Source organism: Diplodia corticola (assembly GCF_001883845.1).
Source record: "Diplodia corticola strain CBS 112549 chromosome Unknown scaffold20, whole genome shotgun sequence".
In the NCBI taxonomy this organism is placed as follows: domain Eukaryota; kingdom Fungi; phylum Ascomycota; class Dothideomycetes; order Botryosphaeriales; family Botryosphaeriaceae; genus Diplodia; species Diplodia corticola.
The window spans coordinates 295,484-309,683 of NW_017971499.1; the positions used below are offsets into that span (position 1 = coordinate 295,484).

Below are 14,200 nucleotides of genomic sequence, written 5' to 3' on the forward strand. Positions count from 1 at the left end.
CCGCCAGCACCCGCCAGCACCATGTGAAAGCCAGTCGTGTCGCAGCCTTCATATCCTACCGGTCCCCCCCCCCCCGCCGTGCGCCTGCAGTGCCAGCCATGTCGACCCTCATCAAGCCGCCGCCCATCGACTCGTCCAAGTCTGCCATCGAGCAGATGCTCGACTTGACCCAGCTCACGCCCATCGACCCGGACCTGTTCACCAACACCCAGCCGCTATGGCACCCGCCCGGCGCTCGCGGCATCTTCGGCGGAGCCATCATCGCCCAGTGCCTTGCTGCCGCCCAGCGCACCATCCCTGACGACTTTTCCATCCACTCGATGCACTGCTACTTTGTGCTGGCCGGCGACTCGGAGATACCCGTGGTATACCACGTCGAGCACGTGCGGGAGGGGAGGTCGTTTGCGACACGCACCGTGCAGGCCCGCCAGCGCGGCAGGGCCATATTCACAACGACCCTGTCGTTTGTCAAGGTCGACAGCGCCGGCAAGGAGAAGGTCGAGCATTCCTTTTCCATGCCCGACGTGCCCGGCCCGAGCGAAGAAGAGTCGCGCCGCCATGCCAACGACGACGACCAGCCCTTTGAGAGCCAGCGGATCGACATAGGCGACAGTGCGCCCCCCAAGACGCCCGACGCTTGAGAAGAAGCCCACACTGACGGTTGCACAGATGACTCGCCGTACCCGCATACCAAGAAGTGCAGGCAATGGCTCAGGGCGCGCGGGACCATATCGCCCGCTGGCGGCCATCAAGCACACCTTTCGGCCATCGCGTACATGTCCGACAGCTTTCTCATCGGCACCGTCGCCCGCGTGCACGGCCTGTGGACGTTCAAGCCGCGGCGGGGCGGACGGCCGACCATCGACGAGGAAACTCTCCGGAGGCTGCTGCACGAGGACGAAGAGAAGGTGAAGCGCATTCCCGGCATGACCGACCACGTCATCAAGAGTCTGCGCGCGGGCAAGAGTCTGGCACAGGCCGAGGAAGACAGGCCGGAAATCGGCATGATGGTCAGCCTGGACCACTCGATATACTTCCACAGTCCTCGCGACTTCAGAGCGGACGAGTGGATGTTCACCGAGATGGAGAGCCCCTGGGCGGGTGATGGACGAGGGCTGGCCATTTCCAAAATCTGGAGCAGAGACGGCAGGCTCATTGCCACATGCGTGCAAGAAGTGAGTTACGCTGTTGTCCTGCCAAAGGTTCCTGCACTAACGCTTTCTAGGGGGTTGTCCGGCTGAAGCAACCGACAGAAAGCAAGCTGTAGATTGGCGTGCGACGCTGGGCTTCGGCGCTACTTGAGGCACCGTTGCTGCTTTCTGTATCAATGGTGTACTCTTAAGCTCATGGGTTTGCTTTTGCGGCGTTTTGTTTCGGAAAGATATGGAGACAGCCAGAGCTTGGAGTTGCGCAATGGCGCTGTCTGACTTGTTTTTGGGATAGACTGGATTTCAGCCTCTGGGCAGCCCGGCGACCAACATGGGAGCACAACAGGTGATGCTAAGCTTGCAGGATGCCCAATTGGGGGGATCGTTTTGGGTAGCGCGCAAATAAGAGCATTACTAGGCCTTTCTATTGGGCGGTCCTGCAATCGGCGGTGCTGGTGGGAAGGGGTCCCGGTGTCGGCGCGGGGGAATAGCGGGGCTGCACGGTTTCTGAGCCGTAGCGTGGTAGCGATATATTTATTCTGCTTCTAATACTAAGCTATGCTTACTTTTCTAAATGATTTATTAAAGTCGCTTTCTTTCCGGGCGATAGTGCACGATAAAGACGTATAAGTAGTCCACGAACGGCCTTTATATATACTACCTGGTACATCTCCATCTCCACCGCTAATTCAAAATCCCCGTTTTCTACTAGAGTTCTCTATCTTATTACGACGCTCGATCGTGGCCTTTCCTTACTGGTTAATATCGCTTCTTTAATCTCGAACACTTAACTCTACGTAGTAAATCTATCTTCTAATAGTCTTCCGGTCGTGCGCGCAAGCGAAGTGGAATGTCTAACTAATAGGATTAGCCTAGAGTTTCGCCGTATAACTACTCGGTTTGCCCCGCATGCACGCAAGCACGAAAGGGAATCCCGTAATCCCTCATTCTCGGGGCAAAGCACGGCGATGACGCTCCAGAATAGGCTGCTCGGCCCGGGAGTTTCGTGAAGCATGCGCCTTATTTTAGGCTGCAACACCGCTCCTCGTTACTACCCTAGTGCAGATCTCAGCGCTCTCATTGATGGATCTTTGTACCTGACATTGGCCCACCGCCGTATTCCTAGTATGACTTCATGTGGCATCCACTGACCGAGATGATTGAAATATAGCCTGACCCGAGTCCCTCTTTTTTTTCTTCTTCCCCCTCCTGTGCTCGGCGCTCCCTTGGCCTCCTTCTAGCAACAGACATGCGTGCCGTCGCAATCCTATTGTTCCTTCTGGGGGCAGTCATCTCGCTGGCAAGCGCACAGCGAGACAACGGATACACTGATGTCGTCCAGTGGGACGAGAACAGCCTGTTTATCAATGGCGAACGCGTCTACATCTACTCAGGCGAATTCCACTATGCCCGTCTGCCCGTGCCAGAGCTGTGGCGCGACGTTATCCAGAAGTTCAAAGCGAACGGCCTGAACACCCTCAGGCAAGCATTTACCTGGCCTTGTTCGCATACCTAGCCAATTAATTAACCATGGCCCGCTCGCAGTGTCTACTTCTTCTGGTCCTACCACTCGCCTTCCAAGGGCGTCTTCGATTTCGAGTCGCCCGGCAAGGACATCCAGAAGCTCTTCGACATGGCCAAGGAAGAGGGCGTCTACATCATCGCCCGGCCGGGGCCTTACTGCAACGCCGAGACCAGCGCAGGCGGCTACGGCCTCTACCTCACCGACGGCAGCGGCGGCGACATCCGGACCAACGACGAGACATACCACGCGCAATGGCTCGCCTGGGTCGACGCCGTCATGCCCATCATCGCGCGCAACCAGATCACCGAGGGCGGGCCCGTCATCCTCGTGCAGGTCGAGAACGAGCTCACCGAGAGCCGGCACGTGGCCGACGACCCGCTCGTGCTGTACATGGAGCAGCTCAAGCAGGCGTTCCGCGACCACGGCATCGTCGTGCCGTTCACGTCCAACGAGAAGGGCATGCGCGGGCAGAGCTGGTCGGTCGACTACCAGGACGTCGGCGGCGCCGTCGACATCTACGGGCTGGACTCGTACGCGGGCGGGCTGAGCTGCAGCAACATCGACACGGGCTTCACCGTGCTGCGCACCTACTACCAGTGGTTCCAGAACTACTCGTTCACCCAGCCCGAGTACACGCCCGAGTTCAAGGCGGGCTGGTTCCAGCCGTGGGGCGGCTACTTCTTCGACGAATGCGTGTCCGAACACGACACGGCGTATCCCGACGTCTTCTACAAGAACAACATTGCCCAGCGCATGACGCTGCAGAACATGTACATGACGTACGGCGGCACCAACTGGGGCCACCTGGCCGCGCCCGTCGTCTACACGTCCTACGACTACGGCGCGCCGCTGCGCGAGACGCGCGAGGTGTGGGACAAGTTCAAGCACATCAAGCTGATCAGCCTGTTCACCCGCGTCAGCGACGGCCTCTTGAACACGCGCATGGAGAGCAATGGCACCGGCAATGCCGTCAACGACACGGCCATCTTCACCTGGGTGCTGCGAAACCCGGAGACCGAGGCCCGCTTCTACTTCACCCAGCACGACAACTCGCGGTCCCGGGCAAACACTGCATTCTCCCTGGACGTCGCCACGTCCGCAGGCGCCATCACCATCCCCAGCCTCGACCTCCAGGGCCGCCAGAGCAGGATCGTCGTCACCGACTACCCCGTCGGCGACTACACGCTCCTGTACTCGTCGGCCGAAGTCCTGACCTACGGCCTCTTCGACGTCCCCGTGCTGGTCTTCTACCTCAACGAAGGCCAAGTCGGCGAGCTCGCCTTCAAAGGATCAGACCTCCAAACCGCAAACTTCACCACGCACGGCGCCACCACCGACTTCGCCGCCAGCGCCGCCGGCAACGGCACCTCCGCAGCCTTCAAGTACACGCAGACCAAGGGCGCCACCGTGGTCAAGTTCGCCCGGGGCCCGGTGCTCTACCTCCTCGAGCGGTGGGCGGCCTACACCTTCTTCGCGCCGGCCACGACGTCGGATCCGCACGTCGCGCCGGACGAGCAAGTCTTCGTGCTGGGCCCGTACCTCGTGCGTTCCGCCTCCATCTCGGGCAGCACCGTCTCCCTCTCCGGCGACCACCTGAACGCAACCAGCATCGACGTCTACGCCGGCGGCAGCGACGCCGCGTCCGCCGTCGACACCATCAGCTGGAACGGCGTCGCGCTGGCAACCACGCGCTCGGCGTACGGCTCGCTGCAGGCCTCGCTGCCGGGCATCGTCGACCGCGCCGTGCCGCTGCCGGCCCTCGCCGGGTGGAAGGTGGCCGACGGGCTGCCCGAGGCGGCGGCCGCGTACGACGACTCGCGGTGGGCGGTGGCCAACAAGACGACGACGCTCAGCCCGGTGGCGCCGGCGACGCTGCCCGTGCTGTACGGCAGCGACTACGGCTTCTACGCGGGCGCCCTCATCTACCGCGGCCACTTCGACAACGACGATGGCGGCGTCACCGGCGCCAACGTCACCGTGCAGGGCGGCGCGGCGGCCGGGTGGTCGGCCTGGCTGAACGGCGCTCTCGTCGGCGGGCACCCCGGCAACGCGTCGCTCGTCTCGACGTCGGCGGTGCTGGACTTCGCCGGCGCCGGCGGCAACGCCACTAGTAGCCTGGCGGCCGAGGGCAACGTGCTCACCGTCGTGACCGACTACACCGGGCACGACCAGGACAGCCAGGGGCCGTACGGGCCGCTCAACCCGCGCGGCATCATCGCGGCGAGCCTGCTGGGGGATGGTACTGCCACCAATGCCACGGCGCCCTCGTTCAAGCAGTGGAAGCTGCAGGGCAACGCGGGCGGCGGGGCGGGCTACGTCGACCCCGTGCGCGGCCCGCTCAACGAGGGCGGGCTGCACGGCGAGAGGCTCGGCTGGCACCTGCCCGGCTTCGACGCCTCGGCGTGGGATGACGGCGATCCGCGCGAGGGCTTTGGCGGCGCCGGCATCCGCTGGTACACGACCGAGTTCGAGCTGGACGTCGATGAGGATTTGGATGCGCCCATCGGGTTGGAGCTGGGCATGCCGGAGGGGACGGTGGCGAGGGTGCAGGTTTTCGTCAATGGGTGAGTGGCTATGTCTGTTTTGTGATCTGATGATCGGCTCGCGGAAGTCGAGTGCTGACCTGATGCCGTGTGAACAGGTACCAATATGGCAAGTATTTGCCGCATATTGGCCCGCAGACGAAGTTCCCGTTCCCGCCGGGCGTGCTGAACAACAGGGGCTCCAACACGCTGTCGCTCAGTGTCTGGGCGCAGTCGGAAGACGGGGCTGCTTTTGACAAGGTGGAGCTCGTTTTGTATGGCAAGTATCAGTCCGACTTTGGCTTCTCGAGGGATTGGAGCGACCTGCAGCCTGGCTGGTCGGAGGATCGCCTGCAGTACGCGTAGTGTTGTAGATAAGAAGAAGCAGGCGTTGTGAAAACGAGATGATGAATGAAGTGAGATGAAGTGAGAGTGAGACGGTTGTTCCTGCTGCAACGCACCGTACGCACCCGGCGGCTCCGCGGGGAAGCAAGCGACCCTAGCACACATAGCGCCGCGCTAGTGATGACGCAGGCTATGGGAACTTTTTCAACCCGCAACTACCGTCTCCCATCCCCACGCCAGCACTGCCAACGTGCCTTCCTCCACCATACGTGCTCTACTCACACGCCCTGCGGGGCTTCGTCCTTCGTTCCCGGCCCTTCTCTCCACCCGCGCCATCATGACCACCACGCAATCCTCCTCGACCGTGGACAACAGCCAGGACAAGAAACCTCTCTGCTTTCAGAGGCCAAAGCTCCACGGCCGCGCATTCTACGAGGCCCTCGGCAGCCCGAAGATGGTGCTCGCGCCCATGGTCGAGGCCTCGGAATTCGTACGCCACACAGTCACCTCGCGAGTCCTGCTCCGCTGACAGCCCGCCGACAGGCCTGGCGCATGCTCAGCCGCTCCTTCATGCCCGACGGCCAGAAGAACGACCTGCTAGCCTACACCCCCATGTTCCACTCGCGTCTCTTCCACGAGAAGCCCCCATACCGCAAGCAGTCCTTCCAACCCCTGCGCGACGCCATCCCCTCGCCGCCCGACCCCGAACACCTCAAGCACTACACAACCGCCGACGCCTTCCTCGACGGCCACCCCGCCCTCGACCGGCCCCTCTTCGTCCAATTCTGCTCCAACGACCCCGACGACTTCATCGCCGCCGCCCAGCACGTCGCGCCCTTCTGCGACGCCGTCGACCTCAACCTCGGCTGCCCCCAGGGCATCGCGCGCAAGGGCCGGTACGGCGCCTTCCTGCAGGAGGACTGGGCCACGGTCGGCGCCCTGATCGCCCGGCTGCACGCCGAGCTGCCCGTGCCGGTCACGGCCAAGTTCCGCGTGCAGGAGACGCCGGAGCGCACCCTGGCCTACGCCCGCGCCATGCTCGCCGCCGGCGCCAGCGTCCTCACCGTCCACGGCCGCCAGCGCCACCAAAAGGGCCACGAGACCGGCCTCGCCGACTGGAATGCCATCCGCCACCTGCGCGACAACTTGCCCCCGGACACGGTCATCTTCGCGAATGGGAACATCTTGCAGCATGAGGACATCGCCGCCTGCTTGGAGGCGACGGGCGCCGACGCCGTCATGAGCGCGGAGGGAAACCTGCACGACCCTACCATCTTCGCGGGGCCGCCGGTTGGGGAAAGCGATGGGAGGGAGTATTGGACGGGCCAGGACGGCAAGGGTGGGTATAGGATGGACGCCGTGTTCCGCCGGTACATGGACATCATATACAAGCATGTCTTGGGCGTCGCGCCTCCGGAGCGGAAACCGCTGTTCCTGCCGTCGGACCTGCCTGCGCAAGAGGAGGAGTTCAAGGGCGAGGACGATGCGGCAGCGGAGGAAGACGAGGGCGGCCCGCCGAAGAAGAAGCAGCGCTTGCTGGACAATAGGAACAATAACAACAACAACAACAACAACAACAACAACAACAACAACAACAACAACAAGAAAAAAGACGGGAAGAAGTTTGAGAAGTCGCTCGATCCAAACCTCACGGCCATGCAGTCCCACCTCTTCCGCTTGCTGCGCCCGCTCGTCGCCAAGCACACCAACGTCCGCGACGCTCTGGCCCGGTGTCGCTCGGGTAACATCGAGGCCTTCGAGAACGTCCTGCAAATGGTCGAGGCGGCCGTGAAGCAGGAGCTCATCGAATACGAAAACGAGACGGCGGCGGCGGGTGCCACAACGGAAACCGAGAACGGTGCTGCGGAACCACCACTGACAGCAGCGACAGCCAACGGGGAGAAGTCGGAGACGGCAGGAGAAGAAGAAGCTGCAACAGCAGCAGCGCTCGACCCGCACGAGAGCTCCGTCGCCGCCGTCAACAGGTGCAGGCGGCCGCGGTTCATCTGCCAGCCCTACGTGCGGCCGCTGCCCAAGGAGGCGCTGGAGAAGGGCGCGCTGTCGCTGAGCAAGAAGGACAAGAAGAAGATGGAGCTGCAGAAGCAGAAGGAGGAGGAGGAAGAGGCGGCGGCGAAGAAGGCGGGCGTTCCGGCGCCGGAGGGGAGGGTCGAGGAGGTGGAAGTGGGGGAGAAGAAGGTCGAGAATGGAGAGACGAAGGTCGAGACGGCTGAGATACCCAAGGAAGGAATGGTGTGTGGTTGAAGGGGGTTCTTTCATCAAAGATCACATACGTATTAGAGGGGGACGTGATATATTATTCCTCTGCATCTGGAAGCGGGTGGTGATGATTCAAGCATAGAGAAAAGGCGTTTTGCGGGGATTCTTGGCATACGATGGACTACTCGGGATTGTACAGATGACGAAGACCAATCGGAAAGATTTTGGTGCATATATTAATAACTTGTGTTGTGCTCGTAAACCAACATAGCCATGTGCTTGTCAAGCCTCGCGTTAGCAGATGCTGGACGCAAGACTTCTTGTGTATAGTACTACCGAAATCAATTACTCATACTGTTCCGCCTGGCCGGTTTATGGCAGCTTCTCTATACTAGTCGTGTCAAATAGATGGCCGGTGATCGAATCCGGATACTTGATGCGCATATCCGGCAGTGAGCTAGGATGCTGCGTCTCCGCGTTGCGCACTGAAGCGGAACAGCATTACATCAGCCTCGGTGCGCAGATTCGTTAGAGCTTAATCGCTCCGATCCCACCAGTCTTCCAGAATATTCCCAGAGCAAAGCCAACATGTGGTATGTTCAGCAGGTATTTGTGTGGCCCTGATGAGGTGATTGTTGAGATAACACGCTAGAATATCAGGAAGAAAGGCGTGCTTTCTCATGCGCGAAAGTTTCCCAGATGCAGGACTACTCTAACACATGATCGCATCCCTTACTTCATGCAACCAGTCACGCGTGAGGCTTGATCGTGCGAGTGCGTAGCCCCCTTGCGGAAATCATCGTTGCGTCACTTGGCTTACCACCCTCCTCCCTCCACACATAAATACCACTTCATCTCTGTGGGTGCTTCTGATTGTCCAAGTCCAGACAATCACTGGCGCTTACGCCAAATCAAAAACAAACCTGGCCACTCGCCGTTTAAACGCTAATAAAATCTTTAGGAGAAGTAGCACACTACGGCTAGGCTCCATGGCGTGGTTTCTAGCTCAGCCTGGGACGTTGACGAACATCGCCCCAGCAGCTCAGCAGTATTTATTACGCGCGCAACACTTCAGCATGCAGCAAAGATGATGGTTTAGAGAGCCAAAAGGAAGCGTTGAGCTTCACCAAAAGCGAATGCTCGACCTTCGAAGCCATCCAAATAGATTCTCCCATGATTGTAAGCGACCGGCAGTGGCGGCAACAACGCGGTGAGTCGTAAGCGTGATTCCGACCGAGAAGGAGTAGGAGGGGAGTCCATAGTGTCCCCCACCTCCACTATCCGGAAGCCGCAAATATTCCTCCATATGGAATCCAGAGACAGTAGAACGCCTGTCACCTGGGTCACAACAGATGTCCAAAATCTCAAGATCAGGCGCATATGTGAGTTCTGTCAGCGAGTTTCTCTGCGCTTTTATGTGATCTTTCCTCTGAAGAGTCGCACGGTCATGCGTGCGTGTCTGCTGCCCTCGTTGGGCATATCAGGACGGTGCATGACTGGGCATCAGCTGCCGATGATCTCTCGCCCAATCGAAGCTAACCGTCAAGGCGGTACTTCAGCATTGGCGGCTTTGATGTTCAAGTGACCTTTGCCAAAACATAACCTGCTGATGTACTTGACAAAGTTGACTGGGGCAAGCGGATGACTTTCCGATTCCCGGACGTATGTACAGGGTCGTGTGATTTTCAACTTTGATACTATTATAATACCCACTTCAGCTCATCATACGCAGCTTTGTGACGGCTTCTTTTCTCTAAAGATCAAGAGAAGTACTTTGGGCGAGACTTTCTGGAATCAGCAACCACATCCCCGACACTTTGTGTTTCTTTCACACAGTGCTGTTCTTGACGACGGCTCTACGCATATCTTTACTCGAGTTTCGCGCGTCATCGTTTGCTTACCTTCGTCATGCCGAGCAAAAATGAAGGATGACTTTCTCCAGCATTTTTGCTCCGTGATGCAATTCAGTGTTCTCAGTTTACATTATGTAGACTTTGACAGGCCGCAATTAGAAGGGCACGAGGGTCCCAAGTGATATGCCTGAGGTGTTCCTCTTGCTTCTTTCCAAGTCGCATCCAGCTGCTCAGGGGTGCGTGATACTAGACAAACGGAGATGGAAAAGCGTTCAACGGCAATGAGGCCTTGCTTAAAAGCCTAAAAGAATTGAAAGCAATCACCAGACATAATATCTCATAAGGTTCATTGTTTAATACTGGCTTGACAACAGTTCAAATCTTGCCGAACTTAGTCTAAAACATCAAGGGTGGACATTCGTCGATCCGGCCTTAACTCAATGCGTAACTTGCCAGCTTCTCATAACGTGCTTCTCAACAAACAAATGAAAAGGGTTGAACACAGACGGGGGAAACCCAAGCTACGGAAGGAAGCTGGCCAGCGTGGCGTGACAAAACCGCCATCTTTCCGTATGTAGGTAGCAGCTGCCGAAAAGCAATTCATCCGGGCGTTTACCGCGCAAGATGTCAGCCCACCAGACAAACCAACCATATAAGTCCACCCCGTTCAATGCACAACCATCACTTCCAATTTCACCTCTCACATCACCATGCTTTCTTTGCTTTTCTTCTCACAAGCCGATTTTGGCCGTCAAGCCCCCTCCACTTCTTCTGCAGCCGAAAAAACACACACAAGATATAACAATGCCATTACAAAATCTTAGCTACCCAATCCCCACCCATTCGTCGTGCTACGTGCGTATGATCCTGCCCCCCTAACAAGAGACAAGACAGGCCGAACCCCCCACACACTGGACAAACCCCCATGCGAACCAATCAGGTGCTCTTTTTTCACCTTTTGGATCTCCCCCCTCTTCCGAGCACGGCGTATGCTACGAACAAGCAAGTAACCATCCGAACCGTCGACTCCGGCTCGCCTCGTAGTAAGGATGAATATGCGCCCGTCCCCGAGTCGCCTTTCCCGATGCACATGCGAGCGCAGTACAAAAAGACGTTTGATGAAAAGGAAAAGAGAGGGAGAAAAAAAAATTGCAGGCACACACGGTGTGAGAGAAAGGACAGAGGGAGCAAGAAGTGAAAAGAAAGAGAATGAATGCATGCCGTCGAACAAGCTTAGCCGTTGTCTCTTGACTCTCTTCCCCTCGGTTCATGCATGCTACGCTTTCCAAATGGCCTACCTAACCTATTATTACTAAACTCCACTCACGACCACTTCCCTGAATCTCTCAATCCCCCCTTTCCCTCCAGCTCACCTCTTCATCCACTCCGAATAGATAAATAAAAGAACATACCCTTATTTTCTTTCCTTCATCCGTTCATCCCCCAGCCCCACTCCACCGAACCCACAAGTCGATCGCTCAAACACATCCCTCCCTCACATCGCTCACATCATCACTATCATCATCATCATCATCATCAACACCATCATCGTCATCACCATCATGACCATCATCACCACCATGATCACCACCACCATCACCTCACCGTCCTCCCATCCCCGCAAAACACGGCCCCGCCCCCGAAGCCCCACACGTCCTCCAGCTCGCGGGCGTCGCGCAGCGAGGGCACGACGCGGGCGCACCAGGCGCACCACGCGCGGCTGGAGCCGTCCTTCTCGCGGGCGAGGTAGGGGGCGCGGCCCTCGCGCTCGTCCTCGTACTCCTTGACGACGGCGCCGACGCGCACGCGGCGCTTGATCTTCATGACGCGGCGGCCGCCGATGCCCTCGATCTCCTGCGCGAAGAAGGAGGTGCCGCTCCACTCGTCGTGCGGGCCGCCGACCGACGTGGCCGTCCCGGCCCCCGCTTCTTCTCCGGGTATGCGGTTGCTGCTGCTGCTGCTACCACCGATCGCCACACCCCGACTGCTCTGCTGAGTCCCTAACCCAGCAAGTCCTCCCCCACCAAATCCCCCAATCCCACCAACCCCTCCCCCACCAATTCCCCCACCACCAAGTCCCCCACCAACCCCCCCGAATCCCCCACCAATTCCCCCACCCCCACCCCCTCCCCTCCCCACGATCCCCGCCAGCTCCTCCGCCGTCCCGCACTCCTCGTGCTCGACGTCGCACCCGCCGCGGCACGCGGGGCCGAGCCCGCACTTGACGCCCTCGTGGCCCTCGCCGATGCCGGCGCCGAGCCCGCCGAGGTACGTGCTGTAGCGGGTGCGCCACGTCCAGCCGAGGGCGTACTGCTGGTCGCGGGTGCGGATGGCGTGGCCGCAGGGGGGGCAGAGCCAGACGGCGTCGGGGCAGGCGCAGGGGTGGCGGGTGAAGGCTTGGGCGGTGAATGGTGGTTGCGCGGGTGGTTTTGGGGGAGTGCTGTGGGAGGATGGGGAGGAGGTGGAGAGGGAGGGGTGGGAGGGGTGGGAGGGGTGGTGGTGGTTGTGGCTGCTTTCTGGTGGTGATGGCGGGCCGTACGAGGAGGAAGGAGGGGACGAGGAGGATGATGCGGCGCCGGGCGAGGACGATGGCGTGAAGAGCGGAGGGGAAGAAGACGAGGAGACGATGTTGGCGCCGGGAGGGGGGGTGCTGCCGAGGAGGATCGAGGACGACGACGAATGCGGCGACGTGGATCCGGGGGTCGTTGACGACGACGATGAGCGAGCGGCGGCGCGGCAGGACGGCAGCGAGCAGGCGGGCGGGGGCGTGGTGATGTCGGGCGACGTGAGGACCGACAGCGGCACGTTTGCGCACGTCTTGCAGAGGCGGCGGAGGCGGAGGGGGAAGGCTATGGGTGGAGGCGGCTTGCTGGTGCAGTTCTGGGAGACTTGTGAGTACTGTCCCCAATCCTATCATCGCCACCACCACCGCCGAAAACGCAGGCTGTTTCTTCTTCCGCTGCGCTGGTCCATGCTCCAGAGGCTGCCGCAAAATGCGGGTACAGACCACCACTGCCGCAGTCTCTCTCTGTGGCAGCCCCTTCGCAAAATCAAGCACCCCCTCTCCCCATATATCAACAAACTTACCCTACAAACCACAATCCCGCACTTCCGACACTCCCCCACCATGTCCCTCGCGCACTTGCCGACCTTCCCGCTCAACAGCCTCCTACCTCTGCCCCCGGCGGCCTCGTCGCCGGGCGAGCTGCGCCAGTCGTGCTGGGCGTGGTGGGGGTCCGAGGGCGGCGAGCGGCTCTCGAACGGCGCCTCGTCGTTGCAGCAGCGCAGCGTCTGCGTGACGAGCTGGTTGCGGTACTCGAGCAGGTTGGCGCGGAACTGCCGGCACGTGCGCGACAGGTCGTGCAGCGAGTTGAGGTCGAGCAGCGACGCGAGCTGCGTGACGATCCTGTAGGTGGCCCCGAATTATGCCCAAGTCAGCCCTCGGCCAGCTTCTCCTCCGAGTCCAGCCAAAACCCGTTTTTTTTTTGACCGGTGAAGGGGAGGGGGAATAATGAGGGAGGCAAGAGGACGGGGGGGAAATTACGGATAGCAGCTCAGAATGGCTGAGAAGCCGTTGATGTTGGGATTGGGGCGCTCGTCGTCGCACGGGTGCGGGTTTGGCTGCTGCTGCGCATCGTTGTGGTTGTTGTTGTTGCTGCTGTTGGCGTCTGCAGCGCTCTGCTGCTGATGCTGCTGCGATGACGGATACGCGTCAGTCGGACGGTAGGAGGAGGGCTCGAGGAAAGATTCGTCCTCGTCGAAGTCAAGAAACACCACCATGGTGACGGAACAGCTGCGCCGCGTGCCTCATCGAAGCTCCCGCAACAGGTTACGGCAGAAACTGCACAAGGGGGGGTTGTTGGTGGGAAGAAGGGGGGGTGTGGAAGAAAGCAAGAAAGACAGCTGCGGGGAATGGGCGGCGGCGTTTTGGAGCGAGCAAGCAGCAAGCAGCAGCATCATGACTCGGCCTGGGGCGGGCCAGGCACAGAGGACAGCCTGCAGGCCAACGGGGCAACAGGGCAGCAGCTCACCTTGTCATCCGACATGATCTTGATCTGATAAGATCCTGCCGCCCCCCCATCCGCCTTTCCATTGCCCCGCGCCTTTTATACCTCCCCCCCGCAGTCCCCCCCTGCTTCTTCCTTTTTCCCACCGGTGCGCTGTGCACCCCGAACACGGAGTCATGCACCGCCGATTTCGTAATGCGTTACCCCGTCGTGCCGACCCTTTTCTGTGTAGCTCTACTCGCGTGCTCTCCGGTCTTCGGAGGAGCCGCTTTCTTCTGCTGAACAGACCCCATTGCACACTTCGTGTCCACAAGACTGGGATCCGTGGTAGCGTGCTTTCTTCCATCTTCTCCGCCACTCCGCATTCAGCTCGACCCTCTTGCCGCCAAGCACGTCATCACCCACGGGCCGCGAGATAATTATGCTGCTGTCATCATTGTGAGCGCTGAAAAAGTCAAAGCCTGCATCGCTTTTCCGTGTCCACCACATCCGCCGCCCATGATCCGTCTCGGCCAGCCCGGCAACCCGCCCTCACCCCGTGCTGATCTTCTCAAGTGCATTCATCCCATTATCAGTAAAGAGC

The 14,200-nt window shown here is 59.7% G+C and overlaps 4 protein-coding genes across 4 annotated transcripts; 3 read left to right on the forward strand and 1 right to left on the reverse strand.

Annotated features, from left to right (window-relative positions):
• Window positions 1-98: 98 nt before the first annotated feature.
• BKCO1_2000096 (acyl-thioesterase ii) lies at window positions 99-1,267 on the forward strand (the record flags this gene model as incomplete). The annotated part of the gene is made up of 3 exons (XM_020272281.1): window positions 99-612; window positions 670-1,175; window positions 1,226-1,267. The coding sequence occupies 3 exons, from the start codon at window positions 99-101 to the stop codon at window positions 1,265-1,267; spliced, it is 1,062 nt and encodes a 353-aa protein (XP_020131118.1).
• Window positions 1,268-2,397: 1,130 nt separating this feature from the next.
• BKCO1_2000097 (glycoside hydrolase family 35 protein) lies at window positions 2,398-5,561 on the forward strand (the record flags this gene model as incomplete). Its single annotated transcript, XM_020272282.1, has 3 exons — window positions 2,398-2,600; window positions 2,694-5,237; window positions 5,315-5,561. 3 exons carry the CDS (start codon window positions 2,398-2,400, stop codon window positions 5,559-5,561), a joined length of 2,994 nt encoding a protein of 997 aa, XP_020131119.1.
• A 316-nt stretch (window positions 5,562-5,877) lies between these two features.
• Window positions 5,878-7,802, forward strand: BKCO1_2000098 (trna-dihydrouridine synthase 1; the record flags this gene model as incomplete). Its single annotated transcript, XM_020272283.1, has 2 exons — window positions 5,878-6,030; window positions 6,084-7,802. The coding sequence occupies 2 exons, from the start codon at window positions 5,878-5,880 to the stop codon at window positions 7,800-7,802; spliced, it is 1,872 nt and encodes a 623-aa protein (XP_020131116.1).
• A 3,404-nt stretch (window positions 7,803-11,206) lies between these two features.
• BKCO1_2000099 (zinc finger fyve phd-type protein) lies at window positions 11,207-13,390 on the reverse strand (the record flags this gene model as incomplete). Its single annotated transcript, XM_020272284.1, has 3 exons — window positions 11,207-12,490; window positions 12,698-13,016; window positions 13,155-13,390. 3 exons carry the CDS (start codon window positions 13,388-13,390, stop codon window positions 11,207-11,209), a joined length of 1,839 nt encoding a protein of 612 aa, XP_020131117.1.
• Between the last annotated feature and the right edge of the window lie 810 nt (window positions 13,391-14,200).